The 15,025-nt window shown below is 39.0% G+C and overlaps 1 protein-coding gene across 4 annotated transcripts in view; it reads left to right on the forward strand.

The window, feature by feature from the left end:
* The window catches only part of NEK9 (NIMA related kinase 9), a 41,096-nt gene that overhangs the window by 11,886 nt on the left and 14,185 nt on the right, over window positions 1-15,025 (forward strand). For all 4 annotated transcript variants that reach the window (XR_004986810.2, XM_036431092.2, XM_036431072.2 and 1 more), the window contains exons 7-16: window positions 2,234-2,344; window positions 3,914-3,978; window positions 6,129-6,179; window positions 6,639-6,831; window positions 9,652-9,796; window positions 10,417-10,617; window positions 10,931-10,977; window positions 12,188-12,343; window positions 13,416-13,524; window positions 14,012-14,173. Coding sequence is in view for 3 of the 4 variants with exons in the window: in XM_036431092.2 (XP_036286985.1) it covers window positions 2,234-2,344; window positions 3,914-3,978; window positions 6,129-6,179; window positions 6,639-6,831; window positions 9,652-9,796; window positions 10,417-10,617; window positions 10,931-10,977; window positions 12,188-12,343; window positions 13,416-13,524; window positions 14,012-14,173 (1,240 nt within the window). In the remaining variant the exon portion in view is untranslated. The remainder of the gene's footprint in view (window positions 1-2,233; window positions 2,345-3,913; window positions 3,979-6,128; window positions 6,180-6,638; window positions 6,832-9,651; window positions 9,797-10,416; window positions 10,618-10,930; window positions 10,978-12,187; window positions 12,344-13,415; window positions 13,525-14,011; window positions 14,174-15,025) is intronic.

Below are 15,025 nucleotides of genomic sequence, written 5' to 3' on the forward strand. Positions count from 1 at the left end.
CCATTGATTTTTTATTTTTTATTTTTTTAGGGAGAGTGGAAGGGAGGGGAGGAGACAGAGCAAGAGAAACATCGGTGTGAAAGAGCCACATCGATTGGTTGCCTCCCACTTACCCCCCCACGTGGGGCCAGAGATTGAACCTGCAACCAAGTTACATGCCCTTGACCAAAATCAAGTCCTTGGACCTTCAGTCCACAGGCTGACAGTCTGTCAACTGAGCTAAACTGGTTAGGGCTGAGCTTCTGATTTCTAGAACAGAAATCAACTGAAGGCAAAAAAAAACAACTAGTATCCTGGCACTGGCTTAGTAGTGTATTGTTAGAATACTGTAGTCCAGATTTATCTCCAATTTGAATTCCCCATTGAATAATCATCAAGTAGTTCGAGCACTGTGCTTGAATTTGTTAACTATAATTTTAAAACTGGCTCTAGGATCGACTGTGTGATGCTATAATTTAGATAAGCCATTTTATTTCTTATGCTTCAGCTACATCATTTTTTTAAAAAGCTAAGGCAAATTATATAATACTCATGAAAGTGTTTTGATCTTTTTTATGAAAAATTTACTCTTATTAAAGATTGTTATCGTCTTATGGGTAAGAATTCTCTAAGTTGTTTTTTTTTTTCTCCTTTTTTTCTTAAGTAAAGCATTGCTTCTCAAATGTTTAATACACATGAGAACATAGGAAATCAGCAGGGTATCATGTTAAAATGCAGACTGTTTGAGTAAGTCTGGGACAGGGCTGATAGCTTCCAGATGATACTGATGCTACTTGTCTATGGACCACAATTTGAGTAACAAAAGTGAGTTCACATCCAATCACCTTTCCAAACCAGGTGTGAGAACTTGGGAAAATCACTTCATCTCTTTGATCCTCTGTTTTATTATCTATAACAAATAAAAAATAAGTATTCCTCTCAGAAATGCTCTGATTAGTGTATATGAAAATTGCAAGTGTTAGTTGATGCAAATTCATTGACTTTTCATGAGACCTATTTATTTTTCTAAATTCTGAAGCTTATTCTGGTGTATCATCTAATTCTCCTAAATATTATAGTGGAAGGAAAATGAGTTTTGGAGTCATAGACTTTGTGTGGAATTATGGCTTTATTTTATACTATCTGTAGTCTTGGGAAAGTTACATGTCTGAATTGGTAAGGATAATAACCTCCTTGTGTAGTGTTTGCAAGAGTTAAAAAAAAAATCAAATACAACCAGGACCGGTTTGGCTCAGTGGATAGAGCATCGGCCTGCAGACTGAAAGGTCCCGGGTTCGATTCCGGTTAAGGGCATGTACCTTGGTTGCGGGCACATCCCCAGTAGGGGGTGTGCAAGAGGCAGCTGATCGATGATTCTCTCTCATTGATGTTTCTAACTCTCTATCCCTCTCCTTTCTTCTCTGTGAAAAATCAATTAAAATAAATAAATAAATAAATAAATAAATAAATAAATAAAAATAACAAAATATTAAAAAAAATCAAATACATAACATGCTTACTAGGACATACTGGTCTCTATAAATGTGATGATATTATTGTATAATAGTAATATTATAATTATCAGCTTGTTATTATAATTTACTACCTTTTCTGTTGGAGCATACTATTATTATCTGTATATCCATTATTAGGACATATAAATTAGGAGACAAATTAATTGCCAAAAGAATTTAAAGCCAAAAAGCATAGCTAGCCTTGCTTAGCTTTTTGAGGGGGTTCAGTTGAAGGGTCAGATTATAATACAGTCTGAATATTAATGCTATTGGCCACATAGTCATATCTCCATGTCAGGCAGTTGGCTTCATTCCATCTGATAGCAGTAGTGCATCCCTAACCATTTCTTGTTGATGCATAGTAATAGTTATAAAAATAAGTCAGACCCGCCGAGACCGGTTTGGCTCAATGGATAGAGCGTCGGCTTGGGGACTGAAGGGTCCCAGGTTCGATTCCGGTCAAGGGCATGTACCTTGGTTGCGGGCATATCCCCAGTAGGGGGTGTGCAAGAGGCAGCTGATCGATGACTCTCTCTCATTGATGTTTCTAACTCTCTGTCTCTCTCCTTTCCTCTCTGTACAAAATCAATAAAATATATTTTTTTTAAAAATTAAAAAAAATAAGTCAGACCTAATGCAAAACTATTAAATAATAGCACAGACATCACAGAGTCCCTAATGGTATTTTATAATGCCATCTTTATAAAACCAAGAACAATGCAGTTATCATTTTCTTATAGAATCCACTCAACTTGTGTGTGAAGATTGTACAAGGAATCCGGGCCATGGAAGTTGATTCTAGTCAGTACTCTTTGGAACTGATCCAAATGGTCCATGCATGCCTTGACCAGGTAAGTGGGACTTACATAATGATTTCAGCTTAGTGTTTTTCCTCCCAGCTTTAGTGTTTGATAGTATTACAGATGTCTCCCCATTTTCTCTTTTGCCCACCCTCCATAGAATTTTTGAGGGCCCAGTATTGTCCAGCTTTAGTGTTTGAGATGTGACATAGGTCAGTGGTCGGCAAACTGCGGCTTGCGAGGCACATGCGGCTCGCAAGCCTCGGTTTTCTACTCTGTTGACTAATGAGTTTGCCGACCACTGCCTTAGGGAAAAACACTTAAAAAACATTTTAGTAATGTACTAACGTCTTTAACATGAAGTCAAAACTTCTGGGTAAGGGTAATGCCTTATGCAGTGGTCAGCAAACTCATTAGTCAACAGAGCGGCAAAGCATGGCTTGAGAGCTGCATGTGGCTCTCGAGCCACAGTTTGCTACCCACAGACATAGGTGAACCTGCACAAAACCACATCTTCTTTCCCAGTAAGATGTATTTGTAGATAGGCCCAGAAGGATAAGCATGGGAGATTACTGATAGTTGTGTGCTTCAGCCAACAAATTCATATTTTGTTCTGCTTTGTTCTTTATTACTTTGTAAACTTGTACTCCTCCTTTTTTTAAAAAAGGGATTTCCTTATGCTTCTTTTATTTTTTTTAATCCTCACCTGAGGATATGTTTTTGAGAAGGGGGGGAGGGAAGAGGGGAACATCAATGTGAGAGAGGAACACCGATCAGTTAGTTGCTTATACGTGCCCCAACCAGGGATTGAACCCACAACCTTTTGGTGTATGGAACAATGCTCTAACCAACTGAGCAACATGGCCAAGGTAGTGATCCATTTTTTATGATCAAGATTTTTGTAACTTGATTTTATAAAAGTATAGTCAGGCTGAAACCGGTTTGACTAAAAGGTCCCAGGTTTGATTCCAGTCAATTGCATGTACCTTGGTTGCGGGCACATCCCCAGTAGGGGGTGTGCAAGAGGCAGCTGATCGGTGATTCTCATCGATATTTCTAACTCTCTATCCCTCTCTCTTCCTCTCTGTAAAAAATCAATAAAATATATTTTTTTAAAAAGTATAGTCAGAGGTAATTTAGAGCTTCTAATGTACAGAATATATATAGTTCTAGAATCTCACAGTTTGTCTTTCAGTGATCCTCTGAGTCAGTATTATTCCAAGTATTGTTCATGAACCACAGACATGGTTGGGAGCATTTACAAGCAAATTATGAAGATTCATGGGCCCCACCCCAGACCAACTGGATCAGAATCTCTATGGATAAAGCCCAGAAATCTTTATTTGTAACAAGCACTCCACAAGAGTCTTACATTCTGTATATATTGAAATTTAAGTGAGAAAGTTACATTTTCACTCATGTACCAGTGTTGATGTTAATAAAATAAACATTAAGCATGGAGTGTGACATAGGAAATTATGTTTTTTAAAACCAAAGAATAATATACTGTGGTCTTTGAATAATTAACCAATAGCCTTCTAAAAGGAAATGAAAAGCCTCTTTAGATCCCATTTTGCCCATTGCCTTTATATTGAAACTAGCTCCATTTGTATTTTTTAGGATCCTGAGCAGAGACCCACTGCAGATGAACTGCTAGATCGCCCCCTTCTCAGGAAACGTAGGAGGTAAAGTACAAAAAAGTCCCTCTGTTGTCTTCCGTAGGTGGTTGACTGTTATCGATCTGATCAGAGTACCACAAAGGGGAGGTGTTTCCTGACTTAGCCGCTCTGGTGCTAGTTTTTACTAACATCTCTGCCTTCATTGTTTGGGGGTAGCTCCTGACTTTACCTCCTAAGCCTGTGCTATTTTCTTTTAAATTTATACTGATAGACCCTAAGACCTCCCACCCTCATCTATGAGTTTTAATCTAGAGTTAGGCATTAGAGTTTTAGTAATTAAGGGAAGACATCCTTAGGTTTGTATCTGAGTTCTGTCATTATATTTGTCAAGTTATTTAACATTTCTGTTCCTTAGTTTTAGGTAGGGTAAGGATTAAAAGAAGGCCTGGCACAGGTGCTCAATAATTGTTGGATAGGAGCGTGGATTTGGACCAGTCCGTTTTTTTTGTGTGTGTTTTTTTAAGTACATTCCTTTAGATAGTAGGTTAGAGTTGGAGGATACCTTGTTCCCATTTCCTAAAAGTCCAGCTTGATTGATTCCTAACAGGTTGTTTGCTGAGATTTATTCTATTAGAGGGCTCTTGAGGTAGGAAAGAGGGCCTTTATCCCTCACCTCCTACAGGGAGGCTTCAAACCCTTACCTAAAGGAAAAGGTGTTCTTTATCCTCCTTAAATGTTCTAGTCTGTATTTCATCCTATTATACTATTTTGCCTTACTACCCCTTTTTCTCCCCTACCAGTTCTTTGTTTCTATATCTTCCCAATATCCAGGCATTTACCATGCTCTTTTTTAAGCTTACCCTTTAGATACATTAAGTATATACCTAATTCCACAAGCTTTTCTGTTTGGTTAGTACCTTTATTTCTGTTAGGTTCTTTAATTAATCTTTTCTGCTTCTTTTCCAAAGCAGTGTTTTCGTGCCTAGAATTATATGTGATACTCTAGGTACAGCAGTGTGGCCTGACATTTATGTTCTGTATATATTCAGGGATGTCACTCTTTGGGGCTGATTGACATTTAATTTTTTTTATCTGATTTATTTCTCAATAGTATAATCACTATTGTAATCTCTTATTTAAATATTTCTATTTATAATTTTTAATTGCAATTTTTATTGAGATAATTGTAGATTTACATACATATATTCTATAAAACTTTGTACTTTGATGGAAAAATGTAAGACAAAGAGCTTTCCAGATGAAGCACACCCACAGAAAGTTGTGGGAAGTATTCAGGAAACCTCAAGTCCTATCTGGCTAGATTAGTGCTGGTTATAGTCACAGGGTTCTCAAGAGCAACATTGCAGAAGCTTTCAAAAAATATTGATGCCTAAGACCATCCCAAGAATTCAGTTATAATCAATTTAGGCAGAATGAAAACCCTGGGCTAAAACATGGGCAGTAAATAGAGGGAAGGAGGGCTGGAAAGGTAGGTAAAAAATTTTGAGTGCCAGACAAAGGAATTTGTGCTTAATTCAAGATATAGAACAGAAGTATTGGATGTGTATGAGAGGACAGTTCATGTGATGAGAGGCAGCCTAAGAGTTGCTTAACAATAGTGATGTCAGTGTTACATAAGTATAGGGCTGGGTAAAGTGGATTGGAACTATGGTGAGACCAATCAGAAAGTGCAATCATAGTCCAGGTGGGAAGTAAAGATGCCTAGAATTAAGGTGGTGAGACTGGGACAAAGGGGTGAGTATAGAGGACATTGTATAGGTAGAATCTATAGAACTTGTTGATTAGGAGAATGGGGTTGGAAGTTTTAGAAATAGGAAAGTCAGAAAGAAAAGTTGTATGGGAGAGAGGTAATGAGCTGAGATTTAGCGATGTTGAACTTGGGGAGTCAGTAGGCAGACTAGATGGAGATGTTGGTAGGTACTTAAAAATGTGCATCATAGGCTCAAGGTTCTCTCTTCCAGCCTGGAACATTTCTCAGAGATAGAAAACAAACTGCCGGCCCCTTGTATTTAATGAATTGTCTAAAGCCACGCCTATATAACTGAGTTGTTTCGGGCTCTTTCCTAAAAGTACTGTAATGTTATAGGACACATACAGTTTATAGAGAATCAAATCTGTGAAATATATTAAAGAGACACTGGTACAACATAGGATTATATTATTTTGCTCATGTATATTTTCCTTTCTTTTGGTAGAGAGATGGAAGAAAAAGTCACACTGCTTAATGCACCTACAAAAAGACCAAGGTAAATGTTCAAGAGACTCTTGAAAAGTAATATATCTTGAATTATCACCAGGGTGTCTTTCTTTGTTGGGTCTGTGCATTGTTTGATCCCGGTAATTAGCCTTTGGCCTCCTTTCAGAAGCCAACATCTGCTTAAATGTCAGATAGTTCTTTCTGAGAAGAGGAAAGCTATAATTTCACCCTCATGCTAAAGTGGACATCATTACCATGATGAATGTTGAAAAGTTGAAAAGTGTAGGTGTTCTGGATCAGACTGGAATCTGATCTGGCTGAGCTGTGCTGAAGCCCTGAGGCAGGAATTGCAAAGCCTGCAATGACTGAAGGTTAAAATGGGTTGTCAAGAAAGAACATACTTTCTCATACCATAATTGGCAGTTCTTCTCAGGGAACAGACTGGAAGCATTTTTCTATGATACAGTTTTTATGTTAAATGTGTCTTTGTTCTGGGGGTTGTTGGCAGGTCAAGCACTGTGTCTGAAGCACCCATTGCTGTGGTAACATCTCGAACCAGTGAAGTCTATGTTTGGGGTGGTGGAAAATCCTCTCCCCAAAAACTGGATGTCATCAGGAGTGGCTGTAGTGCTCGGCAGGTGTGTGCAGGGAACACCCACTTTGCTGTGGTCACAGTGGAGAAGGAACTGTACACCTGGGTGGTAAGTGAACGCTAAGTACTTTAAAACAGTGATGTAAGCATAATTGTTTACCAGACCCAGATGTCTAAGTTGAACATGCGCTGCAGGAGTAGTAGCATGGGCTGATGGAATATAAAGAACATCGATTTTGTATTTTTAAAATTCACTGATGTATGTCCAAAGCCTAGTACATATTAGGTCTCTAGTAAATTGTTTTTTTAAGAGCTCTAGGTTTGGACTTAGGAAACTGGACTCTAGTTTAAGAAAATCACTTAATTACCCTGTTCTATTACGATGAGATTCAGAGCAACTAATATCTGTGAAATAGCTTTGTAAACAAATGCAGCAGTGTGCCATGGCAGGAAAATCCCAAGACTTCCATCAGTGATTGAAGATGGCTAGGTATATCTAGAGTAGGATTTTCCTTTGTTCCCCTCTAGGTTCCATCCTCTCTATTACCTTTTTTTTTTTTTTTAAATATATTTTATTGATTTTTTACAGAGAGGAAGTGAGAGGGACAGAGAGCTAGAAACATTGATGAGAGAGAATCATCGATCACCTGCCTCTTGCACACCCCCTACTGGGGATGTACCCGCAACCAAGGTACATGCCCTTGACCGGAATCGAACCCAGGACCTTTCAGTCCGCAGGCTGACGCTCTATCCACTGAGCCAAACCGGTTTTGGCTCTCACCTTCTTGATCAGATCACATGTATTGCTATTTCTTTATCTCCCACTTGTTCCTCATTCACCAACAATGCAACTTTCATCTCTGTCATTTGATTGAAACTACTCTTAACAAAGTGACTTATAAATTGTGAAAATAAAACAGATGCTTTTTATAAGCAAGTCCTTATCTTGCTTGATCTCCAGCAGGATGTGATAGTGAAGTTGACCACTCTATTCTTGAAGCTTTCTCTTCCCTTGGCTCCCATGAGAGCATGTCCCCTTAGCTTTCCTCCTGTCTCTTCAGCTATGCCTTCTCAGGTTTGTTTTAGACTGCTCTTTCTTTACCTGATCTTGTCTTAGGTCCTTGGTTTTCACTCTTTCTCCTTTTCCTGAGGGAAGTCATTTTTTTCTAGTAATTTTTTGTAGTCTTTAGGAGGACAGGCTTTAAGTGGGTGAAATAGTAGAGAAACTCAACTGTTGATTGATAGAATGAATGATATGGCATCTCTTTTTGAGTGGTAACTTGTTATTTCATAAAACACTATCCCTGAAAGAACTAGACCCTGTGTGCGCTGCCAAAAGTAGAGTGAAATTAGTGCCTTAAAAAACAGTTATATAAAGACTTTCCCTAGCTTGTTGGTTGGGCAGCAAAAGGTTGCCAGTTCAATTCTCCATCACAGCACATGCCTGGGTTGCAGGCTCAATCCCTGGTAGGGAGCATGCAGGAGGCAGCTGATCAGTGTTTAACTCTCACATTGCTTTTTCTCTCTCTCCCTCTCCCTTTCTCTCTAAAAATATAAAAATTAAAAAATTATATAAGAGCCAAAACCGGTTTGGCTCAATGGATAGAGTGTAGGCTTGGGGACTGAAGGGTCCGGGGTTCGATTCCGGTCAAAGGCATGTACCTTGGTTGTGGACATATCCCCAGTAGGGGGTGTGCAAGAGGCAGCTGATAGATGACTCTCTCTCCTCGATGTTTCTCTCTGTCTCTCTTCCTTCCTCTCTCCACAAAATAAAATATATATATATATTTTTTAAAATGTATATAAGAATTGAGTTGAGTTATTGATGAAAAGAATTACTTATCTCTATTAAAATATTGGAAAGTCATTTAGGACTATTCTCTGTGCTGTATAGCAGCCTCTTTGATGTAGTCAAATTCTTTAGAACTCTATATATTTCAAGGAAACTGTGACCAAAATTTGTAAAACTTCTAGTGAGAATATCTAAGAGGATGTATTCCAGTAGAAAGTAAATTAGACTATATAAAATAATTTTTATCATCACCCATAATTCTATATAATAAAACCCTAATATGCAAATCCACTGAACAGTGGAACGACTGATTGCTGTGATGCGCACTGGCCACCAGGGGGCAGATGCTCAACACAGGAACAGCCCCTAATGGTTAGTGCTCTCCCACAGGGGAAGCACCACTCAGCCAGAAGCTGGACTCCTGCCTCCATGGCAGTGCTTAGGACCCTTCAGGGGATGTCCGACTGCCAGCTTTGGCCCACAGGGAGATATCCCCTGAGGGGTCCCAGACTGCAAGAGGGTGCAGGCTGGGCTGAGTGGCACTCCACTGTCCTCCCAGTGCACAAATGTCATGCACTGGGCCTCTAGTTAAATATATAGTTCACCTTAGAATTAAAAGAAAAAGGCAAAATTGGAACTGTGTCCTTTTAAGACCTGGTGGATATCAGTTTGAATACTTTTTTTTTTTTTTAATATAGTTTATTGATTTTTTACAGAGAGGAAGGGAGGGAGTTAGAAACATCGATGAGAGAGAGTCATTGATCAGCTGCTTCTTGCACACCCCCCTACTGGGGATGAGCCTGCAACCAAGGTACATGCCCTTGACTGGAATCGAACCTGGGACCTTTGAGTCTGCAGGCTGACGCTCTATCCACTGAGCCAAACTGGTTTTGGCTGTTTGAATACTTTTAAGTCTTTACCTGCTGGCAGGGGTTTTTTACTACCTACGATTAAAAGTTTTAATCTCATAAGTAAATAAATAACAGTTTAATCTCCTTATCCTTTTTTTTTTTTTTTTTTTTTTTCTAAATTTCCAGTTGATATTTTCCCTGTTGTTTTTCTTTACAAAAAGTTATATTGAAGATTAGCTTTTTGGCATAAAAGGTTAAAACTTCACAAGACCTCTTTATTTAACAGAACATGCAAGGGGGCACTAAACTCCACGGTCAGCTTGGCCATGGAGACAAAGCTTCCTACCGACAGCCCAAGCATGTGGAAAAGTTGCAAGGCAAAGCTATTCATCAGGTGTCATGTGGTGATGATTTCACTGTCTGTGTGACAGGTAAGCCACCAGCAGAAAGCAACCGGGTGTATTTAATATGGGGTATTATACTGTGCAGTTTCAGTTGAGATTTTATAACAAAAGACAATATTCACAAAACCAAAGACAGTGAGCAGATATACACATTAATAACAACGTGCTCAATTTACTATAATATTAGAGGGTTGATGAGCCAGGAGAAGGCAGGTGGGTAACAGAGAAGAGGTAGGATATGGAATGTCCCAGGTATGAAGAAAAATAACTTCACCACCTAGTCAGGTGTGGATAACACTAAATCAAGAATTAAGAGCTAAAATTAAATTTTGGTCTTGTCAATACTCACTTTATGATTTGTTAGTACCTCTCTTTTTCTCTATAAAATAGAGATGATTCCAGTAAAAAATGTCAGTCTTTAACATGAGGATACTACCACTTGTTAAAACTGTTATTGTAACAGCACAAGTGATCCTATAAATACAAACAACTTTAGACTTACATAGCCTAGCCTTCAGACTTCTCTGATGTAATCATCTCATGTGAGCTCATTGGCTGGGATAGTCTTCATTTCAGTCCTGCCCAGCTTTCTGATTGGACAAAATAAGTCATTCTTTTGATAGGTTGTGCTTTCCTTCCTTTTACAGATGAGGGTCAGCTCTATGCCTTTGGATCTGATTATTATGGCTGCATGGGAATGGATAAGGTTTTTGGCCCCGAAGTACTAGAGCCCATACCGCTGGACTTCTTCCTGAACAATCCAGTGGAGCAGGTCTCCTGTGGAGATAATCATGTGGTGGTTTTGACACGAAACAAAGAAGTCTATTCTTGGGGCTGTGGTGAATATGGTAGGTGTAGCCCTGTCTCTGTCCACTTATTCCCAGTCACACAACCTGCTTTCAGGCTTGTGTGCATCTAAACACATCTTGTAGCCTCTACTTGAGAAGTGTTAATTCAGTAAAGGAAAATCTTACGGAATATATTCATTGGGAAGGAGGTCCTCATTTTTTAAAATAATTCTTTATTGTTGAAAGTATTATAGATGTCCCCTTTTTCCCCCATTGACCCCTTTAGCCCGCCCCAGGCCCTCACCACCCCCTTGTCTTTGTCCATTGGAGGAGGCCCTCATTTTAATGATTTTCTTTTTTACGTGTGTCTCAGGACGACTGGGTTTGGATTCAGAAGAGGATTATTATACACCACAAAAGGTAAAATCAGAAGCAGCTGCTTCCTAAAGCCTATTTAGGTCACACAGACTGCAGGAATGTGTCCTCTTTCTCTGACTCCTCATATCAAGGTGTTCATTTCTGAAATATTTCCTATCTAGGACACTGACAATCCAGGATTCCAGATTTAGCACTATGTGGTCTTGTCATCTGACTAAATCATAAAAAATTAACAAAGAGGATACAGCCTCTGTAGACACTGTGGAGTCACATCTTACTCAGGATGAGAGCTAAAATTAGCTTGTACAGTGAAAAAGTCACATCGAGCTAAATACACCTTGGAAAATTCCTTGGAAAGATATTGGAAAACAACATACTATCTTTTAGTCCAACACAGTCCTTCTCCCTCCTATTTATTTCCCCAGTTGAACACCAGTTGAAATAGTTTTTGTATTTAGGGGTCACATTGTATAAAACATAGTATCTAATTACTCCCATCACTGCAAGAGCTGGCACTTTTAAGAGCTGGCACAGGAGCTGAAACCAGCTAAGGGAAGAGCATAGTCACCTCTCACACCCACCCTAAGGCACAGGCTTGCCCACTCGAAAAGGTTGGCTGTAATCCACTATCCCATTCACTGCATGTGTTTATTTACATGTAAAAATTTAACATGTATTTGTGGGGCCGTTCTCAGTGGGGTTATCAGTTGTTCCTCTTCTGAAAAGGCTGTAGTCGGAACTTTGAGGTTTGAGTTTTCAGGTTTCAAAGACATCCGTCATGAGTCTCCCCTACCTCTGTCTGGTTAGCTGCAGAGGGATGTGAGCATTCGGAAGTCCTGGCTGGTACCTCAGTACTCTATCTCCTCACTTAAACCATGACCAGCCTGGGACCCCACAGGGCTGCTGAGTTTCTTTTATGACTGTCCTGAGCCTTCTGTCTCAGCGGGCACCATCAGCAATGAGTGAAGCTGCTCCTTTCCCAACTTTTCTGAGAAGTTTTCCTAAGTAGGACTGTTCTGAAAACCAGCTTTGACAGGGGCTGTCTGTTTAGCTGACCTGGAACTGCCTTTTACTTTATTAAAAAACCTGAAAACAGTAGTCTCTAAGCTGCTGTGCAGATCTGAAGAGCTTAGAGCAGTCTACTTTCCTATAGTCATTCTGTTAAATGTAGGACATTGTTTTGAAAGGATCTCAGGGATTTTTTCCTAATACAAGTTACATTTGAGGGATTTTTTTTTTTTTTTCATTGCAGGTGGAGGTTCCGAAGGCCTTGATTATTGTTGCTGTTCAATGTGGCTGTGATGGGACATTTCTTCTGACCCAGTCAGGCAAAGTGCTGGCCTGTGGACTCAATGAATTCAATAAATTGGGTCTGAATCAGTGTATGTCTGGTATTATCAACCATGAAGTGAGTATCTCCGTTAGTGTCCTAGCCACATTGTCAGAATCTCTTTGGGAATGCTATTATTGGTTAGTGACCATGGAATTTGACTTAGGAATAACGTGAGGATCTCACAGACATGTTTGGCAAAAGAAGCCAGCCACAAAAGAGTGCATACTATATAATTCCAATTATATGAAGTTTAAGAACAGGTAAATTAACTTATGATGGCAGAAGCTAAAATAGTGGTTACTTCTTGGAGGAGGATAATGGGTATTAACAGAAAGGATGGAAGAGAGACTATAAGGTGATAGGAATGGTCTATATCTTGATCAGGATGATAGTTTTACATTTGTATGCATACAGGAAAACATATACAGCTGTGTAACATTTTATAGTTTGTTACATCTCAATAAATCAATTGATTACAAAGAATCAAGTGATGGAATTCAGGTTCTGTCTTATCACTGAAATAGGCATAAGAAAATTAACATTATGAAAAGAATCATATTTCCATGTGCCACATCTTGAGTTTTTAGATTTATTGCTCCCAAATCACCGATCCTGTACAGGCTTATTACATATAATTACCGTTCACCTCCTTCAAGGATGTCATGAAATTCACCACTGATGCTAAGTTGTAGTCTCCTCTTTGTGTTAGTATGATGAATTTTTACCATTTTTCTGAAGAATCAAATATAAGACAAAAGTTTTCTGACTCAATGGAAAAGATAAGAATTTTTAAAGCAGTCTCTGAAGTAGTGATTCTCAAATTCAGGGCAAGTCTAGGGAGGATGTCTCTGTGGTTTGAAAAGGCATATTCAAAATTACCATTACAGTAGTTCCCCTTTATCCACTGTTTTGCTTTCTCAGGTTTTAGTTACCCACAGTCCGCCACAGTCCAAAAATATTAAGTGGAAAATTCCAGAAATAAGTAATTCATAAATTTTAAATTGTCCACTGTTCTGAGTAGTATGATGAAATTGTGCGTTTTCCCACAATTTGCCTGAAAGGCCTTTTGGTCATCCTGACATTTTCAACCTGTTACCCTTCCATTTTTTACCTCATGAGTCTCCACTTTTGTTTTATCTTGTTTCAGGCATACCATGAAGTTCCCTACACAACCTCCTTTACATTGGCCAAACAGTTGTCCTTTTATAAGATCCGAACAATTGCCCCAGGCAAGACTCACACAGCTGCTATTGATGGTGAGTTGATTTACAACTACACATAGGCCTTACTCAGGCTATCAAGTGTAAGCTTTTATAAACAATATATACATTCTCCTGATTTTCCACTCGCACCCAGTATATTCTCATTAATAAACTAAGGCCTTCAAGTAGATATTTTTTGGTAATTATAAGTGCATAATCAATACATACCTTAATGAAAATGTCACACTTATACTGTAGACAACTACCCTCTGTAAATTTTCTAAGTTAGGTATTACTCTTTTTCTACATTTTAAATACAATATTAGAGAGAAAATAGAATATTGAGTCACTTCCTGGCTCTACTTGGTCATAGTTCTATATACCATAGCTCCCCAGGTCCAGGATCGTGTGGCTAGCTTTGGATTTGTGTATGCACTCTGAACAGCCAGACGCTAGTCTGTGGAACTCTGTATTGGCTGCTTTTTCCCTCTGTTCCATTGGCCTATTTGTGCCTGGTTATTTATTTTTGCTTCTCTCCCAGAGCGAGGCCGGCTGCTGACCTTTGGCTGCAACAAGTGTGGACAGCTGGGTGTTGGGAATTATAAAAAGCGTCTAGGAATCAACCTGTTGGGGGGACCCCTCGGTGGGAAGCAGGTGATCAGGGTCTCCTGCGGTGATGAGTTTACCATTGCTGCCACTGACGGTGAGTCTGGACACATCCTTCCATGCAAGGCTTCAGTTTTTGGTTGGGAAAGAGGTGAACTAATTATTTGTGAAATTGGATCATATGTTAACCTTTTAATTTGTGTTGAATTAGTGGCCAGTTGTTGTGCATGTGGAGCGTCATTAAGTTTTCATGTATTCAACATAGTGATTGTTTTAAAAGATCAGATTTCTAGATAATGTCAGGTTAATATTCTAAGCACCTGCTTTTTTTACTTTAACAAATTTGATAGAATGTTTCAAGAATTATTAAATAGTTATATATTCCTGTTCAGCACCATATGGGTTTCAATAAATGTTGGCTAGGGGACTGGAGAAGAGAACCACATAATTTGACCTAACTCCTTAACATTGGGGTCAGCTGCCACTGCAGTGATGTCCTGAAGGACTGTATACTGTGTGTCTCAGTTTTCTGAGCTAGTCTCTCTGAATTTTCTTCCTTCCTCTCATAGCTGTTTCTTCTCTGCAGCATACTCTTGCTGTTATCACTACTTCTCTTTCGTACTGCCACTTCTGCTAGTCTTCATTTCCTTCCCGTTTTCTTCTGCTTTCTTTTTCTTCTCTTTTTTCTGACTTCCTGTAGTACCTTTTGAACTTTTTTAATTTCTGTAGCTACTTCTTTCTGGAGATTGGTAAATAAGTCACATTGCATCTTTTTGTTTTTTCGCTCATTTCAGCTGTGTGTGTGTGTGTGTGTGTGTGTGTTGTTCATGCTCTGCGGTGTCTTTGTTTTCTTCTAGACTACCTGGTGTATATACATAAAGGATCCAGGGATAGTGTCAGATTAGTTATCTGTTATCACCATATTAAGTGAACCAGCTATCATAGTGGC

Source organism: Pipistrellus kuhlii, unplaced genomic scaffold (genome assembly GCF_014108245.1).
Source record: "Pipistrellus kuhlii isolate mPipKuh1 unplaced genomic scaffold, mPipKuh1.p scaffold_m20_p_1, whole genome shotgun sequence".
NCBI lineage: Eukaryota > Metazoa > Chordata > Mammalia > Chiroptera > Vespertilionidae > Pipistrellus > Pipistrellus kuhlii.